The 19,467-nt window shown below is 47.3% G+C and overlaps 7 protein-coding genes across 9 annotated transcripts; 5 read left to right on the top strand and 2 right to left on the bottom strand.

Moving 5' to 3' along the window:
- Positions 1-222: 222 nt before the first annotated feature.
- LOC118509024 (transcription factor grauzone-like) lies at positions 223-2,549 on the top strand. The gene is made up of 2 exons (XM_036049058.1): positions 223-587; positions 661-2,549. The coding sequence occupies exons 1-2, from the start codon at positions 465-467 to the stop codon at positions 2,116-2,118; spliced, it is 1,581 nt and encodes a 526-aa protein (XP_035904951.1). The 5' UTR covers positions 223-464; the 3' UTR covers positions 2,119-2,549.
- A 169-nt stretch (positions 2,550-2,718) lies between these two features.
- On the top strand, positions 2,719-5,707 carry LOC118509028. 3 transcript variants are annotated; one of them, XM_036049063.1, is made up of 3 exons: positions 2,719-3,004; positions 3,071-3,195; positions 4,626-5,707. In XM_036049063.1, the coding sequence occupies exons 1-3, from the start codon at positions 2,872-2,874 to the stop codon at positions 5,331-5,333; spliced, it is 966 nt and encodes a 321-aa protein (XP_035904956.1). In that variant the 5' UTR covers positions 2,719-2,871; the 3' UTR covers positions 5,334-5,707. The 3 variants fall into 3 exon arrangements, with proteins under 3 accessions (XP_035904956.1, XP_035904955.1, XP_035904957.1); XM_036049062.1 differs by lacking the exon at positions 4,626-5,707 and having other exon boundaries at positions 2,737-3,004; positions 3,071-4,168; XM_036049064.1 differs by lacking the exons at positions 2,719-3,004; positions 3,071-3,195 and adding an exon at positions 4,277-4,434 and having other exon boundaries at positions 4,501-5,707.
- Positions 5,708-6,004: 297 nt separating this feature from the next.
- LOC118509030 lies at positions 6,005-6,644 on the bottom strand. The gene is made up of 2 exons (XM_036049067.1): positions 6,428-6,644; positions 6,005-6,358 (listed from the first exon to the last, which is right to left on the bottom strand). Exons 1-2 carry the CDS (start codon positions 6,570-6,572, stop codon positions 6,036-6,038), a joined length of 468 nt encoding a protein of 155 aa, XP_035904960.1. The 5' UTR covers positions 6,573-6,644; the 3' UTR covers positions 6,005-6,035.
- Positions 6,645-7,883: 1,239 nt separating this feature from the next.
- On the bottom strand, positions 7,884-9,129 carry LOC118509027. Its single transcript, XM_036049061.1, has 2 exons — positions 8,839-9,129; positions 7,884-8,768 (listed from the first exon to the last, which is right to left on the bottom strand). Exons 1-2 carry the CDS (start codon positions 9,110-9,112, stop codon positions 7,942-7,944), a joined length of 1,101 nt encoding a protein of 366 aa, XP_035904954.1. The 5' UTR covers positions 9,113-9,129; the 3' UTR covers positions 7,884-7,941.
- Positions 9,110-13,490, top strand: LOC118509025 (zinc finger protein OZF-like). Its single transcript, XM_036049059.1, has 3 exons — positions 9,110-9,199; positions 11,764-11,903; positions 11,989-13,490. Exons 2-3 carry the CDS (start codon positions 11,796-11,798, stop codon positions 13,378-13,380), a joined length of 1,500 nt encoding a protein of 499 aa, XP_035904952.1. The 5' UTR covers positions 9,110-9,199; positions 11,764-11,795; the 3' UTR covers positions 13,381-13,490.
- Positions 13,491-13,661: 171 nt separating this feature from the next.
- On the top strand, positions 13,662-17,414 carry LOC118508829 (zinc finger protein 26-like). The gene is made up of 4 exons (XM_036048575.1): positions 13,662-13,884; positions 13,960-15,430; positions 15,759-15,946; positions 16,029-17,414. Exons 1-4 carry the CDS (start codon positions 13,732-13,734, stop codon positions 17,412-17,414), a joined length of 3,198 nt encoding a protein of 1,065 aa, XP_035904468.1. The 5' UTR covers positions 13,662-13,731.
- Positions 17,415-17,454: 40 nt separating this feature from the next.
- Positions 17,455-19,449, top strand: LOC118509026 (zinc finger protein 675-like). Its single transcript, XM_036049060.1, has 2 exons — positions 17,455-17,948; positions 18,022-19,449. The coding sequence occupies exons 1-2, from the start codon at positions 17,841-17,843 to the stop codon at positions 19,378-19,380; spliced, it is 1,467 nt and encodes a 488-aa protein (XP_035904953.1). The 5' UTR covers positions 17,455-17,840; the 3' UTR covers positions 19,381-19,449.
- The last annotated feature ends 18 nt before the right edge of the window (positions 19,450-19,467 follow it).

Below are 19,467 nucleotides of genomic sequence, written 5' to 3'. Positions count from 1 at the left end.
GTTGTCATATCGTTCCGGCCGTGCGAATGGCTCTATTTTGCATAAAGACTAAGAAATCGCGTCGTCCAAGGAATTTATTGTTTATTGACAAACTACCTTATCTTACAATCGAACTTCGTGGGATATTTCTCAGCTGAAAGGTCTTGTCCAAAGGGCCCAACTAAGAGACCTCAGAGTTGAAGGTGCCTAACTTTGAGCATTAGTATTGATATCTACTTTCCAACCTTGATAAACTCAATCGCACTGCACAGGATGCAATATATCACCAGTATACAAGATAAAGTTGAAGCAATTTCGTTTCAACTCTCTCATTTCTATCGAACGAACCCTGCACAACAATAACAATCAGCTGTCAGAGCGTACGTCAACCTTGTTGTTGTGTTGTTGATGAGATGTGTTTGCTCAAGCTCAAAACACGCCGAGCTGATGCCGTTTGTTAATTCTGTAAAATTCACATACTTACGATGCACAACGTTGAGCAAATCTGTCGTCTTTGCTTGCGTAGCTTTCCCCGAGTGGCGCGAGGCAAAATCGCGATCGTCAATGAGGCGTTTCAACCAAAGCTCAAGGCCGTGTTTCCATTTGCGGTACCTTCCCGATCGTTCGAGAGTCGTTCACGAGTAAACCTGAAACGTTTTTTTTTTTTTGTTTCGTTGTTAGATTTTACCCGTTGAAAATCTTCCCGCCGAAGCTTGCCGCGGATGCCGTGTGACGGTGGAACAATTCTTCGAGTACAGTGAAAAGGTACGATCGCATCAGGCGAGTTTAGAAGCTGCATTACCAATCGAGTACCAGGATGAAGCAGGTAATCCGCCCGCGGAGACGGTTAAGGGGGAGTCGAACGAAAAGTTTGCACCAGAAACGAACATCTTCCGGCAAACGCTTTCGTTTGAGTCCAGCACCGTTGAAGCCAATGAACAGTTTCACGTGGAGCTGTTGAAGGTGGAACCGCTGGGAGAAGGCACGCAGCACGGAGAAAACGCGGATGAAACACAGCTCTCCGGCAGTTTGATTAAAATGGAATCAAGCGAAAACGAGGACGATGATTATCATCTTGAGCAGGTGGACACCCTTACAGCTTCGCCAAACGAACAGCCGACCGACGAATTGCTACTGCATAACGAGCAACGGCGGGGTCCAGTGCCGACAGCTAAAAGGAAAAAGAAACGACCCCGGGCGGAGGACGAAAAGCTGTTGCGAGAACATTTTCACCTGGGCTGTGAAATGTGCCCGTACATGTCGGAGACGGTACCGGATCTGTTTCAGCATTACCGCCAGGAGCACAAAACCACCGGTTACGTGCAGTGCTGCAACCGAAAGTTCTTTCGCCGGGCGCGCCTGCTCGAACACCTTGGCGCGCACCTCGGTTCGATCGTGTGCGACATCTGTGGCAAAGTGTTCCGCAACACGTTTTCGCTCGAGCTGCACAAGCTTGACCATGACGCGCCGGACGCGCGACAGTTCAAATGTGATCAGTGCAGTTTTTCCTTCCACAAGCTGTACCATCTAAAGCAGCACAAGAAACGCCACGAGCGGGTACGCTGCACCATCTGCGGCAAAGTGCTGGCCGGTGAGCTGGGACTGAAAGGGCATATGCAAAAAATGCACGGAAACGATAACAAGCAGATCTGTCCAACGTGCGGTAAAGAATTCCGGTGCAATTTGGCGATGGAACGCCACCTCAAGGCACACCTCGGCACGCTTACGATCGAGCGCGTCCAGTGTGACCAGTGTGACAAATGGTTCGACAGTAAGCTCAACCTGCGCAGTCACTGCAAGCGGGTGCATGATGAAATGGGACCGATTCAGTGTGACGAGTGTCAGCACATCAGCCCCAATCGTAGGGCGCTCGTCAATCATAAGGTGCGAGCCCACGGCCAGAAGCAGGCGTACGAGTGTGAGTACTGTGGCAAGAAGCTGAACACGAAGCTAACGCTGAAGGAACATTTGGCAATCCATACGAACGTTCCGCTGTACTCGTGCGAGTTCTGTGGGATCACTTTCAATTCGAACGCGAACAAGTACGTTCACCGAAAGAGCAAACATCCGCAGGAATGGGAAGCGCTGAAGCAACAGAAGCTGCTGAAACGAATGACCCCTACCGTGGATTCAGTTTGAAGTTGGATTGCATCATTGTGGGCGCGAATAAATAGTTTCCGGGTAGTCATATTTTGGTATCGGTTTGCCAAACTTTAAGCTCCCTTAAATTACTGGACATTCAGTACTACGAAGTGCGAATGGATTTTAACAAACAATCCTACCGTGTTAGCCACCAATGTCGATACTTGAAGTAGCGGAAATACAAGTTCAGAGTGGGATTTCTATAGCCGGAGTTAGCTGGAGTAAGACTTATTTTCACTTAAGGTCACGTATTTTTTCATGCCTTTGTACTGGCTCACGGAAGTCATTTAATGGACTGAATAATTGTTGTAAATGTATAGTGCGTGTCCGCCGTCACATATCCGTCTCGGTATCTTTCCAATTATAGTCTGAAGGTAACGCTTTAATTGATAAAATAAATCTCTTAACAGCAAAACGTGTCTCCTACAGCGATGTGTATTCAAAGTTCCATATGAAAGTAACGACTAAAAGGCTTTTAAAGTTTTAAAATGTTTCATTCGCCTCTACAAAATGCATCGGATACCTTCGGGTACGTCGTGATAAATGGAGCAAGTTCGTTGAACGATACTAAGATTACCTGAAAATTCGAATTCACCAAGCTTATGAACCGTGTAGACAGCCATAATCGTGTTGCGGTAGTGTTCCGTATAAACGCAGCATAAGCAACTGTCTGCATGGTTGTTTGTTTACCTCCGAAGCAACGCCAGGAAACCGCCAACTCGCAGCTCTACAGTGAAATTCGTGCTAGCAATGGAGTTCAGTGAAAAACCTTCTCTACGTGACAAAAAGTCTGGTTTAATTTATAGACTCGGTAAAAATATAGAACGCAGGATCGACCGGGAGTACGATGCTGAACAGGCCAAAACCCCTATTAAAGTTGAATGTAAGCATAAGCTACCATCTTCACCGCATCGTGATACATACCAGTGAACGAATCGGTTTGTTTCAGCCGAATCGGAAGATGAGCAAGCAAACGGAATCTCGACAAACACCGACGGATCATTGCTTACCAGCCTCAAGATGACCTGCTCCGACAACGAAGATCCGTTTGAAGATTGTGACAACACAAGCCAGGCCACCGAGCGTCCAGCAAATGCCGTAGTAATGCCAAGTTGCGGAATAGAAAACGCATCCATTTCGAAGGCGCTTGGTTCGATCTCCAGACAAATGGCATTGATGGTTGACAAAATTTCAAAAATTGACAAAAAAACGGATAACATGCAAAAGGATATGGCGAACATTTTGGACCGATTAGGACGGGTGGAGAAAAAGATGGGCGTTTCGTTGTCCACGCTGGAACAGGTGAAAGATTCGGTGGTGACTATGGGCGCGGAAGGTTCGAGAACGGAAGGCTGCTGTCTGCCAGGGTTCCATTTCACGTTTAAGAAAATTAGCACAGAAGAGGAGTTCACCGAGTTTTGTACGAAGCTTGGCGCAGATGAGGAGTATTACAGTAATGTGAAAAAGTGGCTATTAATGCAACTGCCGGACAGCAACCCAAACCATCGTATGCACCTAGCGATGGACATATTGATGGAACGATCATTTTTCGCACAATGCAATTGGTCCGGCCATGGTAGGAATGAACCAAAAGTATGTTTTGGCAATCGAACAGAAATGTTTAAACTGTTTGCGGACATCGGTAGCAATAAGTTTGTTACCATGACCGAGGTTCTCGTACAGAGCTTCTTTAGGAAAAAGTTGGACCATGCCAAGGAACGGGCCAAAACAAAAAGCATGACCAGTAGGGTAATACTAAGGCGCAAAACCCCTCACGCTTCAAGCTCGTGAAACGTACTTCGACAAAAAAAAAGGAACAAACATAATTGATGTGGCAATGATGGCTCCAATCAAATAAAGATCATTGGAATTGCTCATTGTACGGGTCAGCCTTGAAAAAACATCACTCATAGATGTAATCAACTCTAATAAGAAGAATTTAATGTGCTCCAATGTTTCCAACCGTTATAATAAAATGCCCTTATGTGGGAAGCTCCTTTCAAAGCAATTTATAATAAAAGTTAAACGAATCATAACCTCGCTGGAATAATGTGTTGTGTTTTAAAACCTACGCTACACAGAAGAGTGCTATTCATCAATTGTAGTGTAGACAGACAAAATCGCGGTAATGCTCCGTGTAAACGCAGCATAAGCAACTGTCATCGTTGTTGATATTTACTTCCGAATAGACATATCCCAGCTCTGGTGCGCTGTGCTGGCGTGACAAAACATCTGGCTGTATACACAGACCTCAACAAAACATGGACCCGGAGCGCGATGCCGAACAGGCCATAGACCCTTTTAAAGTTGAATGTAAGCATAAGCTACCATCTTCGCCGCATCGTTATGCATATCAATGAACGAATCGGTTTGTTTCAGCCGAATCGGAAGATGAGCAAGCAAACGGAATCTCGACAAACACCGACGGATCATTGCTTACCAGCCTCAAGATGACCTGCTCCGACAACGAAGATCCGTTTGAAGATTGTGACAACACAAGCCAGGCCCCCGAGCACAAAGTGAATGCGGTAGTGATGCCAAGCAACGCACTATTAAACGCACTACTTTCGGACGCACTCAGCACAATATCCAAACAGATCGCACTGATGAACGAAACAATTACAACCATCGAGGAAAAAACCGACAACATGCAAGAGGAGCTGACGTACGTTACCGAACGATTGGGACGGGTGGAGAAAAAGGTGAGCATTTCGTTGGCCACGCTGGAACAGGTGAAGGATTCGGTGATGATAAACGGCGATGAATGGTCGAGACCGGAAGAACGGGATCAACCGGCGCAACCGCGTTTCGCTTTTAAGAAAATTAGCTCCGAGCAGGAATTGACAGAGTTTGACACAAAGCTTGGCGCAGATGAGGAGTATTACAATAATGTGAAAAGGTGGCTATTAACGCAATTGCCAGACAGCATCCCGGACAATCGGTTGCGCTTAGCGCTCGACATATTGATAGAACGATCCTTTTTCGCACAATGCAATTGGAGCGGTAAGGGTAAGTATGAACCGAAAGTTTGTTTTGGAATACGGACGAACGTGTTTAAACTGTTTGCGGATGTCGGTAGCAATCAGTCCATTACCGTGACCGAAGTATCTGTGAACAGTTTTTTTAAGAATAAGTTATACCATGCCAAGGAACGGGCCAAAAAAAAGGGCAAGGCCTGTAGTGTGTATATGAAGCGAAAAAGCGCAAACTAGCACTAGCACTAAGCCCAGTAGACGTCACGATTCATTGAACCCCACCATTTCGGTTGGTGGGTGGGTGGGTATGAAACAAACCTCACGGTTCGATGGCTGGTGCACGTGATGCGGATGTTGGACTCATGCCCCAACGGGAAGGTGCTGTTCGGCAGACTCGTTCGGCACGAGGCTTAGCTGCGAGCTCGTTGACTGGATCAGGCGAAGGCTAACCTGCCGGAAATCGGATGCCTAACCGTGGGTATATGAGTGCAGGCGGCCTGGACCGGGAGGGGAAACGGATTGGCGACCTGACCATGTCTGGTAGACGTGTTCTACCCTGACCAGGTCAACAAAAAGTATACTGAATATAGGACCTATAAAAAAAAGTATTGCTTCTTCTGCTTAGCCTTTTGGAGTGTTTTTCATTTTAAAATTTTGTATTACAATGAAAAAACTGAAGAAAAACTTAAAAGCATCTAAACATTTTTTTATCATTTCCTGTCTTGACCCGGAGAGCTCACAAACCAGAATTTGCTCATTTCTGTTACGAGCGTACGAACTTGAGATTTAAAACAAACATGTTTACACCTGCTTAAAAAGAAAAACAAGTAAAATGCCTTGATCGCTCGCCCGTGCATAAAAAAATTCGGACATTTTGAATTCGAATATGAATTGAATTCTCATTAGCATCAAGTCGCCTATTAAACTGTTGGATTTTTTTTATTCTTCCTTAACTACATGGGTCATTTGCCGCGTATCCGAAATGCGCACCTGTTGCTCGACCAGCTCCATTCGGTCCGATATTTCCGCTACGGCCTGTTGGAGGCGATCGGTTTTCCGTCCAATTTCTATGGTATTCTCCAGCATTATTGTGATTTGTTTGGACAGCACGCTAAACATTTCCGAAATCGTAGTAATGGGCAACTTATCCAACATGGTTTCGTTCTGGTTGGTGTCATGTGGCTGGGATGTGGAATCACTATCGGACGAAGCTTCCTGTTCAGCCGCCAAGCTAAAATTTTCCACTTCATCTTCCGAATCAGCTGCAAATAATCAATTCCTTGATGTAAGCCGATTGTAACGTGAGGTGTGAAGCGGTACGATATGCTTACATTCAGCTGTAGTTTGTAAAGTGGCCTTTGCTGCTTCACACTCCTGATCCATTTTGCCTTCTATTTCATTACGACGCTCGTAAACACTGCCACTTGTGCCATCTTTTGAGGACGGTGAAGTTTTTTGGTCGAAAACTCTCTCCATCGTATTTTTGCTATTCGTGAACTGAGGAATGCGTTTGCGCGTCGCTTGAAAGGTAAACAAATAGCCAGAACAACTGACAGCTGCTTAGGCTGCGTTTAAACCGATACACTTGAAAAATGTTACAGTCTGTCTACACGGTGTGGCACAGCTCTACGATTCGAAATTTGAATCTCTCAAATAAATTTCAAAATTTTAAATTTTTCTCATTTTGAATAAATTTCAAATCTAGGACCACTGCAACTCACGTGCTCTCAGTTTACTAGCTTAACGATTATAGTAAACCCATGCAAATGTCGAATATAACCTCGGTTGCATCTAAATGAATTTAAAAAAAACATCAATTGATTGAACGAGGTGTGTGCTTGAGCAGACGCACTAGAATTATTCATCAGCTTTAGCACCAGTTAATCGTTAGTTAATTTTCGCTTATGGCACGTTGAAGTTCTTAAGTTTTTCAATTTAACTCTATACTTAGCGTTACGCAACTTTTTCAAAAAGAACCTTCGCACGGTGTCTCCTTTCGCAGTAAAATACTTAGTGCTACCGATGGCTGCAAACAGTTTTGTAATGTTCGTTTGCGTTCGTAAGGGTATTTTTGGTGTCGGTCTGCCATTACCAGTCCAACTGCATAGTGGCAAAAATGTGCGTTCGAACACCAGATCCATCGCTATGTGCATTCGATTGTCGGGATCGTTGGCATGGATTCGCCTTGTAAGCCACCGTTTCACATTGGCATAAAATTCTTCATCCGAACCCAGCTTGGCGTCGAAAGCAAGCAGTTCCTCTTCGTTGCTAACTGCTTTGAAGAAGAAACGTAACGCAGCAGGATCGGTGTCTTCCGTTTCTGACTCGGAGTTTGGAGGACTTCTGGTTTCGAAGTTTCGTCCGTTAGCACCATCGTATCCTTCACCTGCTCGAGCGTTGCCAACGAAATGCCCACCTTCTTCTCGACCTGGCCCAATCGGTCCGACATGCTTGCTATCACATTTTCGATACGGTCAGATTTTTTGTTCATTTCTGCCATTTTTTGGACATCCTGCTTAACAAGTTTAAAATGTTTGCCGCAGAAGGCTCATTCAGCGGCGAGCTGTCGCTTCGTAATCCAACCACACTGGACATTACAGTCGTCTCGGGATGCGTTTTCGTGCGATTTGATGACTGCGGAACGGAACCACTAACTGCCACTAGCTGCAAAAGGTTGCTTTGAGAAGTATACACACAGGAATCTACGAAGGCGGGTCCCAGTATCCCATACATATCCTCACCGAACAGAATACGGTACCTTAGCAATCTTGGATTTCACGCAACAAGTTGGTGTGTCTAGTAAATTTTATTGATCACATACATTCCGCAAAACCAAAAACAAAACTCAAATCTTTTTCAATGTTCGCTTGTGGCATAGCGTTTTTCGCAGACCCGCGTTGTTCACCCTATTCTTAGCGTGGGGCAATTTTTTCAAGAAAAACTTTTGAACGAAAAGTTGATTGACGGTAATAAACTTAGTGCTACCCAGATCGCCAAACAGCTTCATAATGTTGGTTCGGGCACCAAGTGGAATTTTCGGACCCGGTTTACCATTACCTTTCCAGCTGCAGAGCGGTAGAAACGTGCGTTCGAATACCAAATCCATCGCTAGGTGGAGCCGATTGTCCGGGTCTTCGACGTCTATTTGTACAGCAAGCCACTTTTTCACGTTGGTATAAAATTCCTCATCCGTGCCCAGCTGGGCATCGAGCTCCATCAGTTCCGCTTCGTTACTTACTGCTTTAAAATTGAAAGCCCTTGTTGCCGGGTCGCATTCAGCGAGCCTCGCACTGCTGCTAATTACCACATCTTTCATTTGCTCCATGGTGGCCAGCGAAAGGCCCACCTTTTTCTCGACCCGCCCCAACCGGACCGAAATGTCTGCCACCTCCTTGCGGATGCTGCCGGTGCTGTCTTGCAAATTCTTGATTTGCTCCGATACCTTTATCAACGTACTCAGGATGGTTGCGTTAGTGGCATCGTGCGGTACGCATTCACCGTTCCTCGTGATCGTTTTTCGGTGCTCCTGGGTGAGGTGATGTGACTGAAGTACCGATTCGCAACCATTCGATCCGAAATCTTCATGAGAATCTTCACTGTCCGAGCAGGCCATATTTAACTCGTTGAAGCCATCGCCCGTTGCCAATGCGTCCTGTTCATCGTCTGAAACACCTAGAACCAGTTCATCGTGCGTTATACGTTTATCAAAACAGAATTCATCGGAAAGATCAACTGTGCTTACATTCCAGTTTAAGTGTTGCTGTTGTGGTTTCTTCCTCGAATTCCTGGTCAATATGCTGTTCCAGTTTTTTACATAGCTTGTAAATGTGGCCCGTTTTTTTGTCGCGTTGGGAAGGAAGCACTCTTTTCCGAGAATTTGATTCCATGACGCTTTCCCTTTTTGTCCAGTAATTGCGGAGAATTCTGAGTTCAATTTGCTTCGCTGCAACTGTATGCAACAAAACAATTGCTGCTTGTGGAAGTATTCGCTCACGGCTGGTGACAGCCGCCGTCATGGATCTACTGTTTATGAGCCGCACTGACTGACAGCTGGCTGATGTTGTTTGATAACATTGGTACGGTTGTGTGCGAAAGGCAACAACCCAAGTTGTCTGTTCCCCCTGTTTTCGTAAATGTTTTGGTAAATACATTCGTTAACGAAATATCCTCGAAAAGATTTACGAGATTCCAAATTATTTCGAGGATAATTTGTTTTTGTTTTGATTCTGTTTGTTTACATTTTGAATGAACCCTGTCATAAAATGAACCGGAACCATGTTCATCGAATGTAAATAAACAAAAGTTCACTATCCTCGAAAAATCTATGCTTCGATAAATTTTTCGAGGATAGCCATGCAAAATGTAAACAAATATTCGAGGATAAGTTTTTGTCAATGTATTGTGTCTTGTCGTGTCTCGTCATGTGTGTTCGAGAGTTCCTCTATTCTTGTATTTGCTCTTTTCTCTCCTGATGTTGCTTTGCTTCTCTTCATGTCCGTAGACTCTTCGCGTTGTGTGGTGGTATGGTTGTGTGTAACAATGGAACTTTCGCTGCAAGGTTGGAGGGGGTGGGCGTCGAGTGTGTTGTTTATCAGCTGTGATCCGTGCGTGTGAAACTTTTTCGGTGTGCTGAAACGGGTGAGTAATAGTAAGATTAGAAACAGAATGCCGTGTGCATGTATACCTCAGCCTGAAGACTGAACCACCAGACTTGCTCAGAGCAGGAATGAAATACACGTAATATAAATTGGAGCGTGGTACGCTTGCGCGTAGCAGATCATGGTGTGGTTAAGAAGAAAAAAAGAAGCAGTGCTACAGTTGTACTAGACGCTGGAATGGCTTGTACCGGTTGAAATTTTCTTATTTTTCAGATTCAAAAATCTGTTTGCTCTACAAAGTCGATGAGTGCATCTAATCAGGTAAATATAATTATATGCTTTTATCCTAGTTATCTGGCTTATAGTTTTTTTGCCTTTTAGTTCTGCAGCGCCATGGTGATCGTTGAGAGGTGTTAGCACGGAAGACAGAGCGGGAAAAGGTTCACGACAACTATGCGGTGAGGAGGATATCAACGGATTGTGCATTTACAGTTAGCGGGTGAGCACACGCTGTACCTCGTAGGAGAACCTGGCCATGGGTATCGGAGAATGCATATCGTATGCCGGAATCGTGCTTGGCCTTGAACACTGACTCTGCTCGATCACGGGTTCCAAATTGGTCATTACGTTACCGGCGGCTTGCCAGCAATCAGCATTGGGTGTTCTTTTTCCGTTCAGTTCTTCCTACCGTCCTGCTGTGTATAAAGTGCCTTCCATTAACAGTAAGTTTGATCAATCATCATTCTACACAAATTTGTTTGCTTTTATTTAAGATCAATTTTGCATCTTTTAGTCTCCCGACAGCAATGGTTGCTGCTAGCACGGATTATGATGGTGCTGTTGCTGAAGAGGAATGTTGTGTTGCCTGGTTGCACTGGACAGGATGGTTCACACAGTGTAGTCAATCTCCTGTTGGTGTCGATTGTTCCCTTCGAGCCGGAGGCCCATCCCGGCCGCTCAGTGCGATAGTGTTAGATGCTAGAAATACAAGATGTAAATATAAAATGGTTACTTTACATGTTAATACAGAAGAGGCGATTATATAGGTTATAGAATTATGACTTTTACTTACCAATAAAAACATGAACGAGCGCAATGCATCACGTACATATTGCCCAGCTGAAACAGGCAAAGAAATGCTCCAGTGTCGTCCCCATTTATGTCCGGAACATGGTCGTCGTGAAGGTTAATGTAGTAACGGTATTTGAAGGCATATCCTGAGCCGATCCCTATGACGATCGAAAGATCCGCAGCATCCTTTCTTATTGACGAAATCATTGCCTGCACAAATTGCTCAAAACAAATCGCACGACTTGAAACCTAATAAAATTTTCCGCAACATTTATTGGCGGAGAAGATAGAACGAAGACGATCGGGTTTGTCAACCTCTCCCTCTCTTCTAACCAAATCACGCATTAACTCTTACCCCTTCTCCATGAGCAGCCAGACCAAAAATCAGCGATCAAAGATACAGGGCTCGCCTATTCACTTTGCGATGCGAACGGCATATTTTGTACAAAGTGTTTCAATTTGTTATATACATTTTTTCGACAAAACCTACCGTCTTGACAATAAAATCATATCGAAAACCATGTGAAAGAAATTGAAGAACTAAAAACACTTCGGGATTGAATGAAAATACTCGAACGAATTGAAAAAAAACAATAATGACGGTATAATATATGCCGTTCATATCGTAAAGTAACGAGACAAACCCTGTACGAGTGCACACATGCCCATACACATATTCACCCAAACAAGGTGAATTTATAGGCGTAAGCGAGATGGGTATAATAATAAAAGGAGAGCAAAATGTAAACATTTAGGTCATCATGAACCAAACTCGAGTGTGTGACAAATCATCCATGAGTGCAAACGGAAGAGGTGTATAAATAGAAAGAGAGGGGGATATTTATCCTCGAGAATTTCCCCTTGGGCAAAATGTAAACATTTAGGTCATCATGAACCAAACTCGAGTGTGTGACAAATCATCCATGAGTGCGAGCGGAAGAGGTGTATAAATAGAAAGAGAGGGAGATATTTATCCTCTAAAATTTCCCCTTGGGAACGCATCGACCAGGCATGAACCGGAGGCTCAAAAATGCGTGAAAAATGTCGTCTTTGCCTCGGAAGTTTACCGAACGGACCGAGCCTATCGATAAGGGACACCACGCTGCATGTGGAGCTAAAAAATGTGTTCCATTTTGAGGTAAGTAAAGTGCTAGGAAGTGTGCACGGCTTCGGAGACCGTCCATCATCCTGGTAATGTGTTGTTTTGCCTCCCTTTTATGCAGATTGCGTTCGATGTGCAGCTTCCAGAATGCGTGTGCGATGAATGTAGATGCACGGTGGCCAACATTAGCTCCTACTGCCACCGGGTACGGCTCAACCAGAAACAGTTGATCGAACAGACTACGAAAAACACTCTGCAGCCGGTGGAAAATGTGAAGGTTGAGTCGCTGTACGATGATGATTATTTCGAGGCGGAAGAATGGCCTTCCAACAGCGTTCCTGGTGTGAGAGAGGGGACGCAAGAAGTTCAACCGAGTAGCGCAGGATGTTCCGAAGCTGAGATACAACCCGATTCATTAGTAGGGAACGGTACGGATAGTGCGCCTGAAGAGGAGCAAGTGCACCAAATATCCCGGAGGAAGAGTCGCAGATTCGTGGAAGATAGAATCATCGCAACCAAAGACAGCACACCGCAGGACAGCTCAAAGCGAGAAGTGCAAGCCAAGCAGCTGGAAAACGATCGGCTGATAAAAGATTTCTTCACCCTTGAGTGTGAGATATGTTCTGCACCGCTGGACAGCTTCGTAACGCTGCTAGACCATTATCGACAGGCGCACAGCACGCGAGGATACGTGCGGTGCTGTGGTAAGCAGTTCTTTCGTCGCTACATACTGGTGGATCACATTGCAGCACATCGCGGTTCGACTCGGTGTGAAATTTGCAAGAAAACGTACAAAACCAAACGGTATCTGTTGCTGCACATCGCCAAAAGCCACAGCAGCGAGGCGGATCGGCCATTCAAATGTGGCAAGTGTCACATTTCCTATCCCAAGCAGTATCTGCTACGGGCACACGAGCTGCTGCACGTGCAGCAACAGTGCCACATTTGCCAAAAGGTGCTCTCGAACAATCAGTCGCTCAAGGTGCACATCGCCCAGATGCACGGTGATGATGGCAATCACATCTGCGACACGTGCGGCAAGGTGTTTCGCACGAAACCGGCGATGGAACGGCACATCAACGAGCACCGGGGGCTGGATTTGGTGGAGCGGCTGCAGTGCGAGTACTGCAAGAAGTGGTTCAGCGGGAAGTACAATCTGAACAAGCACATACGCTTCCTGCACATGCAGGATGGGCAGGCGTTTCCGTGCGACGTTTGTCAGCACGTTAGCCCGAACAGTCGGGCCCTTGCGAACCACAAGCAGCGGATACACGTGGAGGAACGGTTTGAGTGTGAGTACTGCGGGAAGCGGTTCAAGCGCAGACCCAACTTGCGCGAACACGTTGCGACGCACACGAACGTTCCACTGTATACGTGCGAAATCTGCGAAAATCGTACCTTCAACTCGAAGGCAAACTATTTTACGCACCGCAAAAACAAACATCCGCAGGAATGGGAGGCACGGGCCCGGTTGCGGACGGAACGGTTGATGAATAATACCGGGAACCAGTAGAAACAATTTGGCTTACGCTGTACGTGTGTAACGGGCCGTTCGGCATTGCTTGCTGTTAGCACGTGGGACGATATTTTAAATAAACTAGTTTTAATGTACATACCAACAAACCATCATCATCCGCCTTTGTTTTGCTTAGATTTTTAAATATCACAAACAATGCAAAGGCTTTATCGTACATGCTGCGTAATTTTCGCATTTCAAAATGATTGCCGCAATTTCGCCGCGCGTACGCATTTGCGCGTCCTAGTTGCACACATTTGTCGGTCACTGTACGTATGTTTGACAGCTGTGAGAGCCATTGTGTGCAAGCGAAGCAGCAACAAAACAACACAACAAACACAGCTCGCAATGTTCAAGACGGAGACTGAAAAATCGTCGGAAAACGACGAAACGAACAAAAAGTGCCGCCTGTGCTTGAAGCGTTTCGGTTCCGGCAACACCGGAACACCGATCACAGACGATGAGTTTAGTGCAAAGCTGGAAAAGGTGTTCAATTTTCCGGTACGTTCCGTGCGCGGCTTGGAGGCATAGCTGTAAAACGGCGTCACCTCTTCTAACTTACTCCGTTCCTTGCAGATCCTGCCGGAAGAGTTGCTGCCGGACCTGGTCTGTTGCGAGTGTCGCACGACCGTGTCGGATTTTCACTGCTACGCCGTCCAGGTGCAATCGAACCAGGAACAGCTGAAGCTCGGATGGAAGGAGGAGAAATATCAGCCGTTTGAAGAGGTGAAAGTCGAAGCACCGGAGGTGCAAGATTTTTATGATGCAGAATTAGAAAATACGCAAGAAAAGCACGAGCCCGAGGTGAACATTATCGTGACACGTAAACCAGCCAAACGAAGGCAGCTGCAGGCCGCCAGTGACTCAGCGGACGACGCTAGTGATGATGCGTTAGAAGAACGCAATGAGGACGACGACGATGAAGATTTCGTACCTAAGGTTGATCCGACGGATGGTACGTTGAAACGGCCTCGCCGGACACGGATAGTAAAGTACAAACAGACGCCAAAGAAAAGGGAACGGGCGCTCAAAGCGGACCAACAAACGCCCGACGACCAGCTGGAACCGGAAGAGCAGGCCCGCCACACGGAGGATGACAAGCGGATGAGGGAGTTTTTCAAGTTCGAGTGTGAAATTTGCTTGATGCCAGTGGAGAACTTTTCCTACCTGCAGGTACACTACCGACGGGTGCACGGTACCAAGGGTTACATACGGTGCTGCGAAAAGCAGTTCTATCGCCGGTTCCAGCTGCTCGATCATATCGCTGCCCACCAGGGTACGATCAAGTGCGAGATTTGTCAGAAGAGTTACAAAAGCAGCCGCTATCTGGCGGTGCACATGATGAAAAGCCACAGCCGCGAGGAGGACCGGCCGTTCAAGTGCGGCAAGTGCCATCAATCGTTCCACAAGGAGCATCTGCTGAAAGCGCACCAGGCGAACCATCTGTCGGAAAAGTGTCCGATCTGCGAGAAGGTCGTCTCGTCCAAGTACGCGCTGAAGACGCACGTCACGCACATGCACGGTAGCGACAGTAATCAAATCTGCGACGTGTGCGGCAAGGAGTTCCGCACGAAGCTGGCGATGGAGCGCCACATTAACGAGCATCGGGGGCTGGAGGTGGTACAGAAGGTGCAGTGCAACGTGTGCCAGCGGTGGTTCCACGGGAAGTACAATCTGCGCAAGCACGTCCGATTTATGCACAACGAGCAGGGGCAGGTGTTTCGGTGCGATCTGTGTCCGCACGAAAGCCCCAACAGCCGGGCGCTGTTGGATCACAAAAAGCGGGTGCACGTGGTCGAGCGGTTCGAGTGTGAGCTGTGCGGCAAGCGGTTCAAGCGGAAACTGTACCTGCGGGAACATATTGCTTCCCACACCGGGAAACCACTGTACGAGTGTGGTATCTGTGATGCCAAGTTCAACTCGAACGCCAACTGCTACAACCACCGCAAGATCAAACATCCCGAAGAGTATCAGGCCCGCCGGCAGGCGTTTCTGGATGCGCAACGACGGGCTCCGGACAGTGAGCTAAAGAAGGAGAAAGATGCATAAGAGGGTTTGGGGAAGCGTATCTCCCTTTCTCGATTGTGTACAATAAAACATCACTTATTTTATGTATTTTTAGTAAACAATATATTACTTACTATAATAATATTACTATACCTCAACCGATGGGCATTACAATTACCGAGCGTAAAAATTGTCCAGCACTGTAGGATGTTGTTGATGTTGAGTGTTTGACAGGCAGCAGCCATCATCAATCGCTGGTTTTGTTTGGGTGCAATTGCAACGAACCGATCGGGGAGCGAACAATTCTACTTCACCAACGGAACATATCGGCCACTGAATTGACTCACCAAACTAACCCGATGGATAAGTTGTAGAATCCCGCCCGGAAGCTGGGATTCGTGCAAAAGCGATCAAAACGCGGTCAAGCACACAGACGAATAAGAAGAAGATGGATGAAAAGTGTCGCCTGTGTCTAGAAGAAGTGCAGCGTGCAGTAACCATAGCAATAACGGACGAATCGTTTCGACGGAAGCTGAAAAATGTGTTCCTATTCGCGGTAAACAGCGGTCCTCTTCGTGCAGACAGTGCGTGAGATTGCTGTGGAAGGCTATAGTTTTTACCCCTGCTTTGTTTTGCAGCTTCCTGCCGAAGGGTCACTGCCGGAGCAGGTATGTCAGCAGTGCGAGTCGACCGTATCGGAGTTTTACACATACAGCCAACAGGTACAGGCGAATCAAAAGCAGCTGAGATTAGCATCGGGAACCGGAAACACGTCTAAATCGGCCGCTAGTATAAAAGTGGAACCGGATCTGCAGATTGAACTGCTCCAACGCGAACCATCGGAAGAACCGCTCGGTATCGAGTGTGTTGTGGTGAAGGAAGAGTTTGGCAAAAATATTTCCCCGGAAGAATCGGAACCGGAATCGGAATGTTCTTTCGTTGGTGATGATGGTGATGGTGATGATGATGACGGGGACGATGATGCCATCACGACACGCCGAAGAGGACGTGGCCGTAGGTCGGCCGCTGGTGATAGGAAAGCAAATAACAGCACGAAAGACCAGAAGGCACGGCTGCAGGAAAAGGACGAAAAGATAAAGGAATTCTACACCCTCGAGTGCGAAATCTGTTCCATCCTGTTGGATAACTTTGTGCAGCTCCAGGAGCACTACCAGCTGGTGCATGACACCCGGGGGTACCTGCGGTGCTGCAACAAACAGTTTTTCCATCGCTACACACTGCTCGATCACATAGCCGTGCACCGGGGCACGATACGGTGCGAGGTGTGCAACCGAAGCTACAAAACGAAGCGCTATCTCGGTTTGCATATGGCCAAAAGCCACGGGACCGAGGAAGAGCGACCGTTCAAGTGTGGCAAGTGTGGGCTGTCCTACCCGAAGCAGTACCTGCTGCGCTCTCACCAGCTGATGCACGTGCGGGCGGAATGTAACATCTGCAAGAAGGTACTGTCCAGCAACTACGCGCTCAAGGTGCACGTTACCCAGATGCATAACGACGACAGCAACCATATCTGTGCGACGTGCGGGAAAATGTTCCGCACGAAGGCCGCCATGGATCGGCACATCAAGGAGCATATGGGGCTGGAACCGATCGAGCGGATGCAGTGCGCGTACTGCCAGAAATGGTTCAACGGGAAGTACAATCTGAACAAGCACGTACGCTTCCTGCACAACGAGCAGGGTCAGGTGTTTCGGTGCGACGTTTGCCCGCACGAAAGTCCGAACAGTCGGGCGCTGGCCTACCACAAGCAGCGGGTGCACGTGCAGGAAAAGCACGAATGTGAACACTGCGGCAAGCGGTTCAAGCGGAAGCTGTACCTGCGCGAGCACATTGCATCGCACACGAACGTGCCGCTGTACACGTGCGAGTACTGCGGTATGAAGTTTAACTCGCACGCGAACCATTTCACGCACCGGAAAAACAAACACCCGGAAGAGTGGGAAGCGCACAAGCGGATGAGAATGATGAAGAAGATGAATCGAAACTTGGAGACGATTGTGTAGGCTGTGTCCATGTCTGCCGGTGGGCATTGCAGGTGTTGCGAATCAATCGACGAGACACGTTGGTTGATCCGTTAGATTGTAAACAATACATCTATGGTACATAGGATTAAAGCATATGGGTGGGTAATATGTTTCGCGGGCAGTTTCGCTTTTTATCGTGCAACGTAATAAATGAGGGTTTTCGCTGAGCTTAGTGTGTCGGCTTACGGAATGCATCCTGAATCCTGCCCCACGATCCTCTGGATGAAATATTTCAACGCACCGAAGGGTTATCGTCCGGATGGTTTGAAATATTTCCATTTTGACACACAGCTGTCAACGGCGAATGTCAGCATTGGCAGAGTGTGCAAAGTAAACAACAACAGAACGCTGCTACGGTAAACATCGCAGCTCTCGCCAATTTCGGTCCGATCGCCGGCGATCAAGATGCGTGAAAAGTGTCGATTATGTCTCGGTACCATCAGTGCTCGGAAAGGATGTTCCATATCGGACGATAAAATCAGCCCCATCTTGTGTAAAGTGTTTTATTTTCCGGTATGTGCATTCACGGCGCATGACCATCCGCATAATCCCGTCACTAAACTAACTTGATGTTGATAATTTCTAGCTTTCTCGAACCGAGCCCAACTTGCCCACAAAAGTATGTCCACGATGTGTGACAACGGTACGCGACTTCAGCGAGTTCAGCGAAGAGGTGCGTAACAATCAGGAGATCCTACTGCAAGCGTGTGTGAAAAGAGAGAACAACGATCCGGACGATGCAGACCATCAAGAAGATCCGTCCGAACCCGATAACGTCAGTGAGCATCACCCCTTAATAGAGGACGTTGAAGTAACGTTGGATGATGGGGAAGATTCACTGTCATCGGAAGATGTACAAGACACTGTAGCAAAGCTTAATTTGCCAGCGGAAACCGAAAAGCAAAAGCACACCGAACGAACAGATGGTAGGGATGAAGCAACCGAGCCCAACCCCGGCCCGGATTCGGAGCAACGCGAACTGCATGAGAATGATCGTATAATACGGGAGTTTTTCACGATGCGCTGTGAGCTGTGCCCGGCCAAGACGGAGCAACAGTTCGATCGGTTCTTTGCGCTCCAGCTACACTACCGCAAGCAGCACCAGTGCCGCGGATTTTTACGCTGCTGTGGCAAACAGCTGTACCGACGGTTTCGCGTAATGGAACACATCGCCTCGCACCGTGGAACGATCCGTTGCGAGCTGTGCGATAGAACGTTTAAAAGCAAACGCTACCTGCTGCACCACGTGGCCGAGCAGCACGTTGACGCGCAGCAAAGCAAATCGTTCGGCTGTGAACACTGTGATAAGACGTTTCACACGAAACGGCAACGGGATGCGCATCGGATTGCGCACGAAATTACCGTATGTAAGCTGTGCGGGAAAACGGTCAACAGTCGGTACATTAAGAAACATATCGCACAGGTACACGACGCACCCACGCCTGCGTACATGTGCGATCTGTGTGGGAAGAACTTTTCCACCAGCATGGTGCTGGATCGGCACATCAAGCAGCATCGGGGCATCGAAACGGTTGAGCTGGTACAGTGCGTGCACTGTGGCAAGCGGCTACGGGGGAAGTACAATATGCAGAGGCACATGCAGCGTATGCATCTGGAAGTGGACCGGGTGCATCGGTGCGATGTGTGTGGACACGACAGCCCGAACAGTATTGCGCTCGAGCATCACAAGAAGCGGGTCCACTCGGGCGATCAGTTTGCGTGCGACCAGTGTGGGAAGCGGTTTAAGCGGAAAATCTATCTAACGGAGCACGTGGCAGCGCTGCACACCCGGATGCCGCTGTACAAGTGCGAGTTTTGTGAGGCCACGTTTAACTCGAAGGCTAACTACTACAGCCACCGGAAGTCGCGCCACACGGAAGAGTGGGAAACGTTGCGGGAGGAGAAGGAAAGGAAGGAAGCGAAAGGGTTGGCGGACGGAGTGTAGACAAATGTGACGAATAAAGGCTTTAAGAATGTTCAGTAAAATGTATACTGCTTTCAATTCAACCTATAATCACGCTCCTCATTTAGT

This window comes from Anopheles stephensi, chromosome 3 (genome assembly GCF_013141755.1).
Source record: "Anopheles stephensi strain Indian chromosome 3, UCI_ANSTEP_V1.0, whole genome shotgun sequence".
In the NCBI taxonomy this organism is placed as follows: Eukaryota; Metazoa; Arthropoda; class Insecta; order Diptera; family Culicidae; genus Anopheles; species Anopheles stephensi.
The sequence above is the reverse complement of the archived record's forward strand: the minus strand, read 5'-3'. Positions and strand labels throughout refer to the sequence as shown.

Bases quoted from the DNA above. Each gene is read 5' to 3' on its own strand.
- LOC118509024 (XM_036049058.1), top strand. From the start codon at position 465: ATGCACAACGTTGAGCAAATCTGTCGTCTTTGCTTGCGTAGCTTTCCC. The intron at 588-660 runs GTACCTTCCCGA...TTTCGTTGTTAG, and splicing joins AGGCCGTGTTTCCATTTGCG to ATTTTACCCGTTGAAAATCT.
- LOC118509028 (XM_036049062.1), top strand. From the start codon at position 2,872: ATGGAGTTCAGTGAAAAACCTTCTCTACGTGACAAAAAGTCTGGTTTA. The intron at 3,005-3,070 runs GTAAGCATAAGC...GGTTTGTTTCAG, and splicing joins AACCCCTATTAAAGTTGAAT to CCGAATCGGAAGATGAGCAA.
- LOC118509030 (XM_036049067.1), bottom strand. From the start codon at position 6,572: ATGGAGAGAGTTTTCGACCAAAAAACTTCACCGTCCTCAAAAGATGGC. The intron at 6,359-6,427 runs GTAAGCATATCG...GATTATTTGCAG, and splicing joins TTTACAAACTACAGCTGAAT to CTGATTCGGAAGATGAAGTG.
- LOC118509027 (XM_036049061.1), bottom strand. From the start codon at position 9,112: ATGACGGCGGCTGTCACCAGCCGTGAGCGAATACTTCCACAAGCAGCA. The intron at 8,769-8,838 runs GTAAGCACAGTT...AACTGGTTCTAG, and splicing joins AGCAACACTTAAACTGGAAT to GTGTTTCAGACGATGAACAG.
- LOC118509025 (XM_036049059.1), top strand. From the start codon at position 11,796: ATGCGTGAAAAATGTCGTCTTTGCCTCGGAAGTTTACCGAACGGACCG. The intron at 11,904-11,988 runs GTAAGTAAAGTG...CCTTTTATGCAG, and splicing joins AAAATGTGTTCCATTTTGAG to ATTGCGTTCGATGTGCAGCT.
- LOC118508829 (XM_036048575.1), top strand. From the start codon at position 13,732: ATGTTCAAGACGGAGACTGAAAAATCGTCGGAAAACGACGAAACGAAC. The intron at 13,885-13,959 runs GTACGTTCCGTG...CGTTCCTTGCAG, and splicing joins AAAAGGTGTTCAATTTTCCG to ATCCTGCCGGAAGAGTTGCT. The intron at 15,947-16,028 runs GTAAACAGCGGT...TTTGTTTTGCAG, and splicing joins AAAATGTGTTCCTATTCGCG to CTTCCTGCCGAAGGGTCACT.
- LOC118509026 (XM_036049060.1), top strand. From the start codon at position 17,841: ATGCGTGAAAAGTGTCGATTATGTCTCGGTACCATCAGTGCTCGGAAA. The intron at 17,949-18,021 runs GTATGTGCATTC...GATAATTTCTAG, and splicing joins GTAAAGTGTTTTATTTTCCG to CTTTCTCGAACCGAGCCCAA.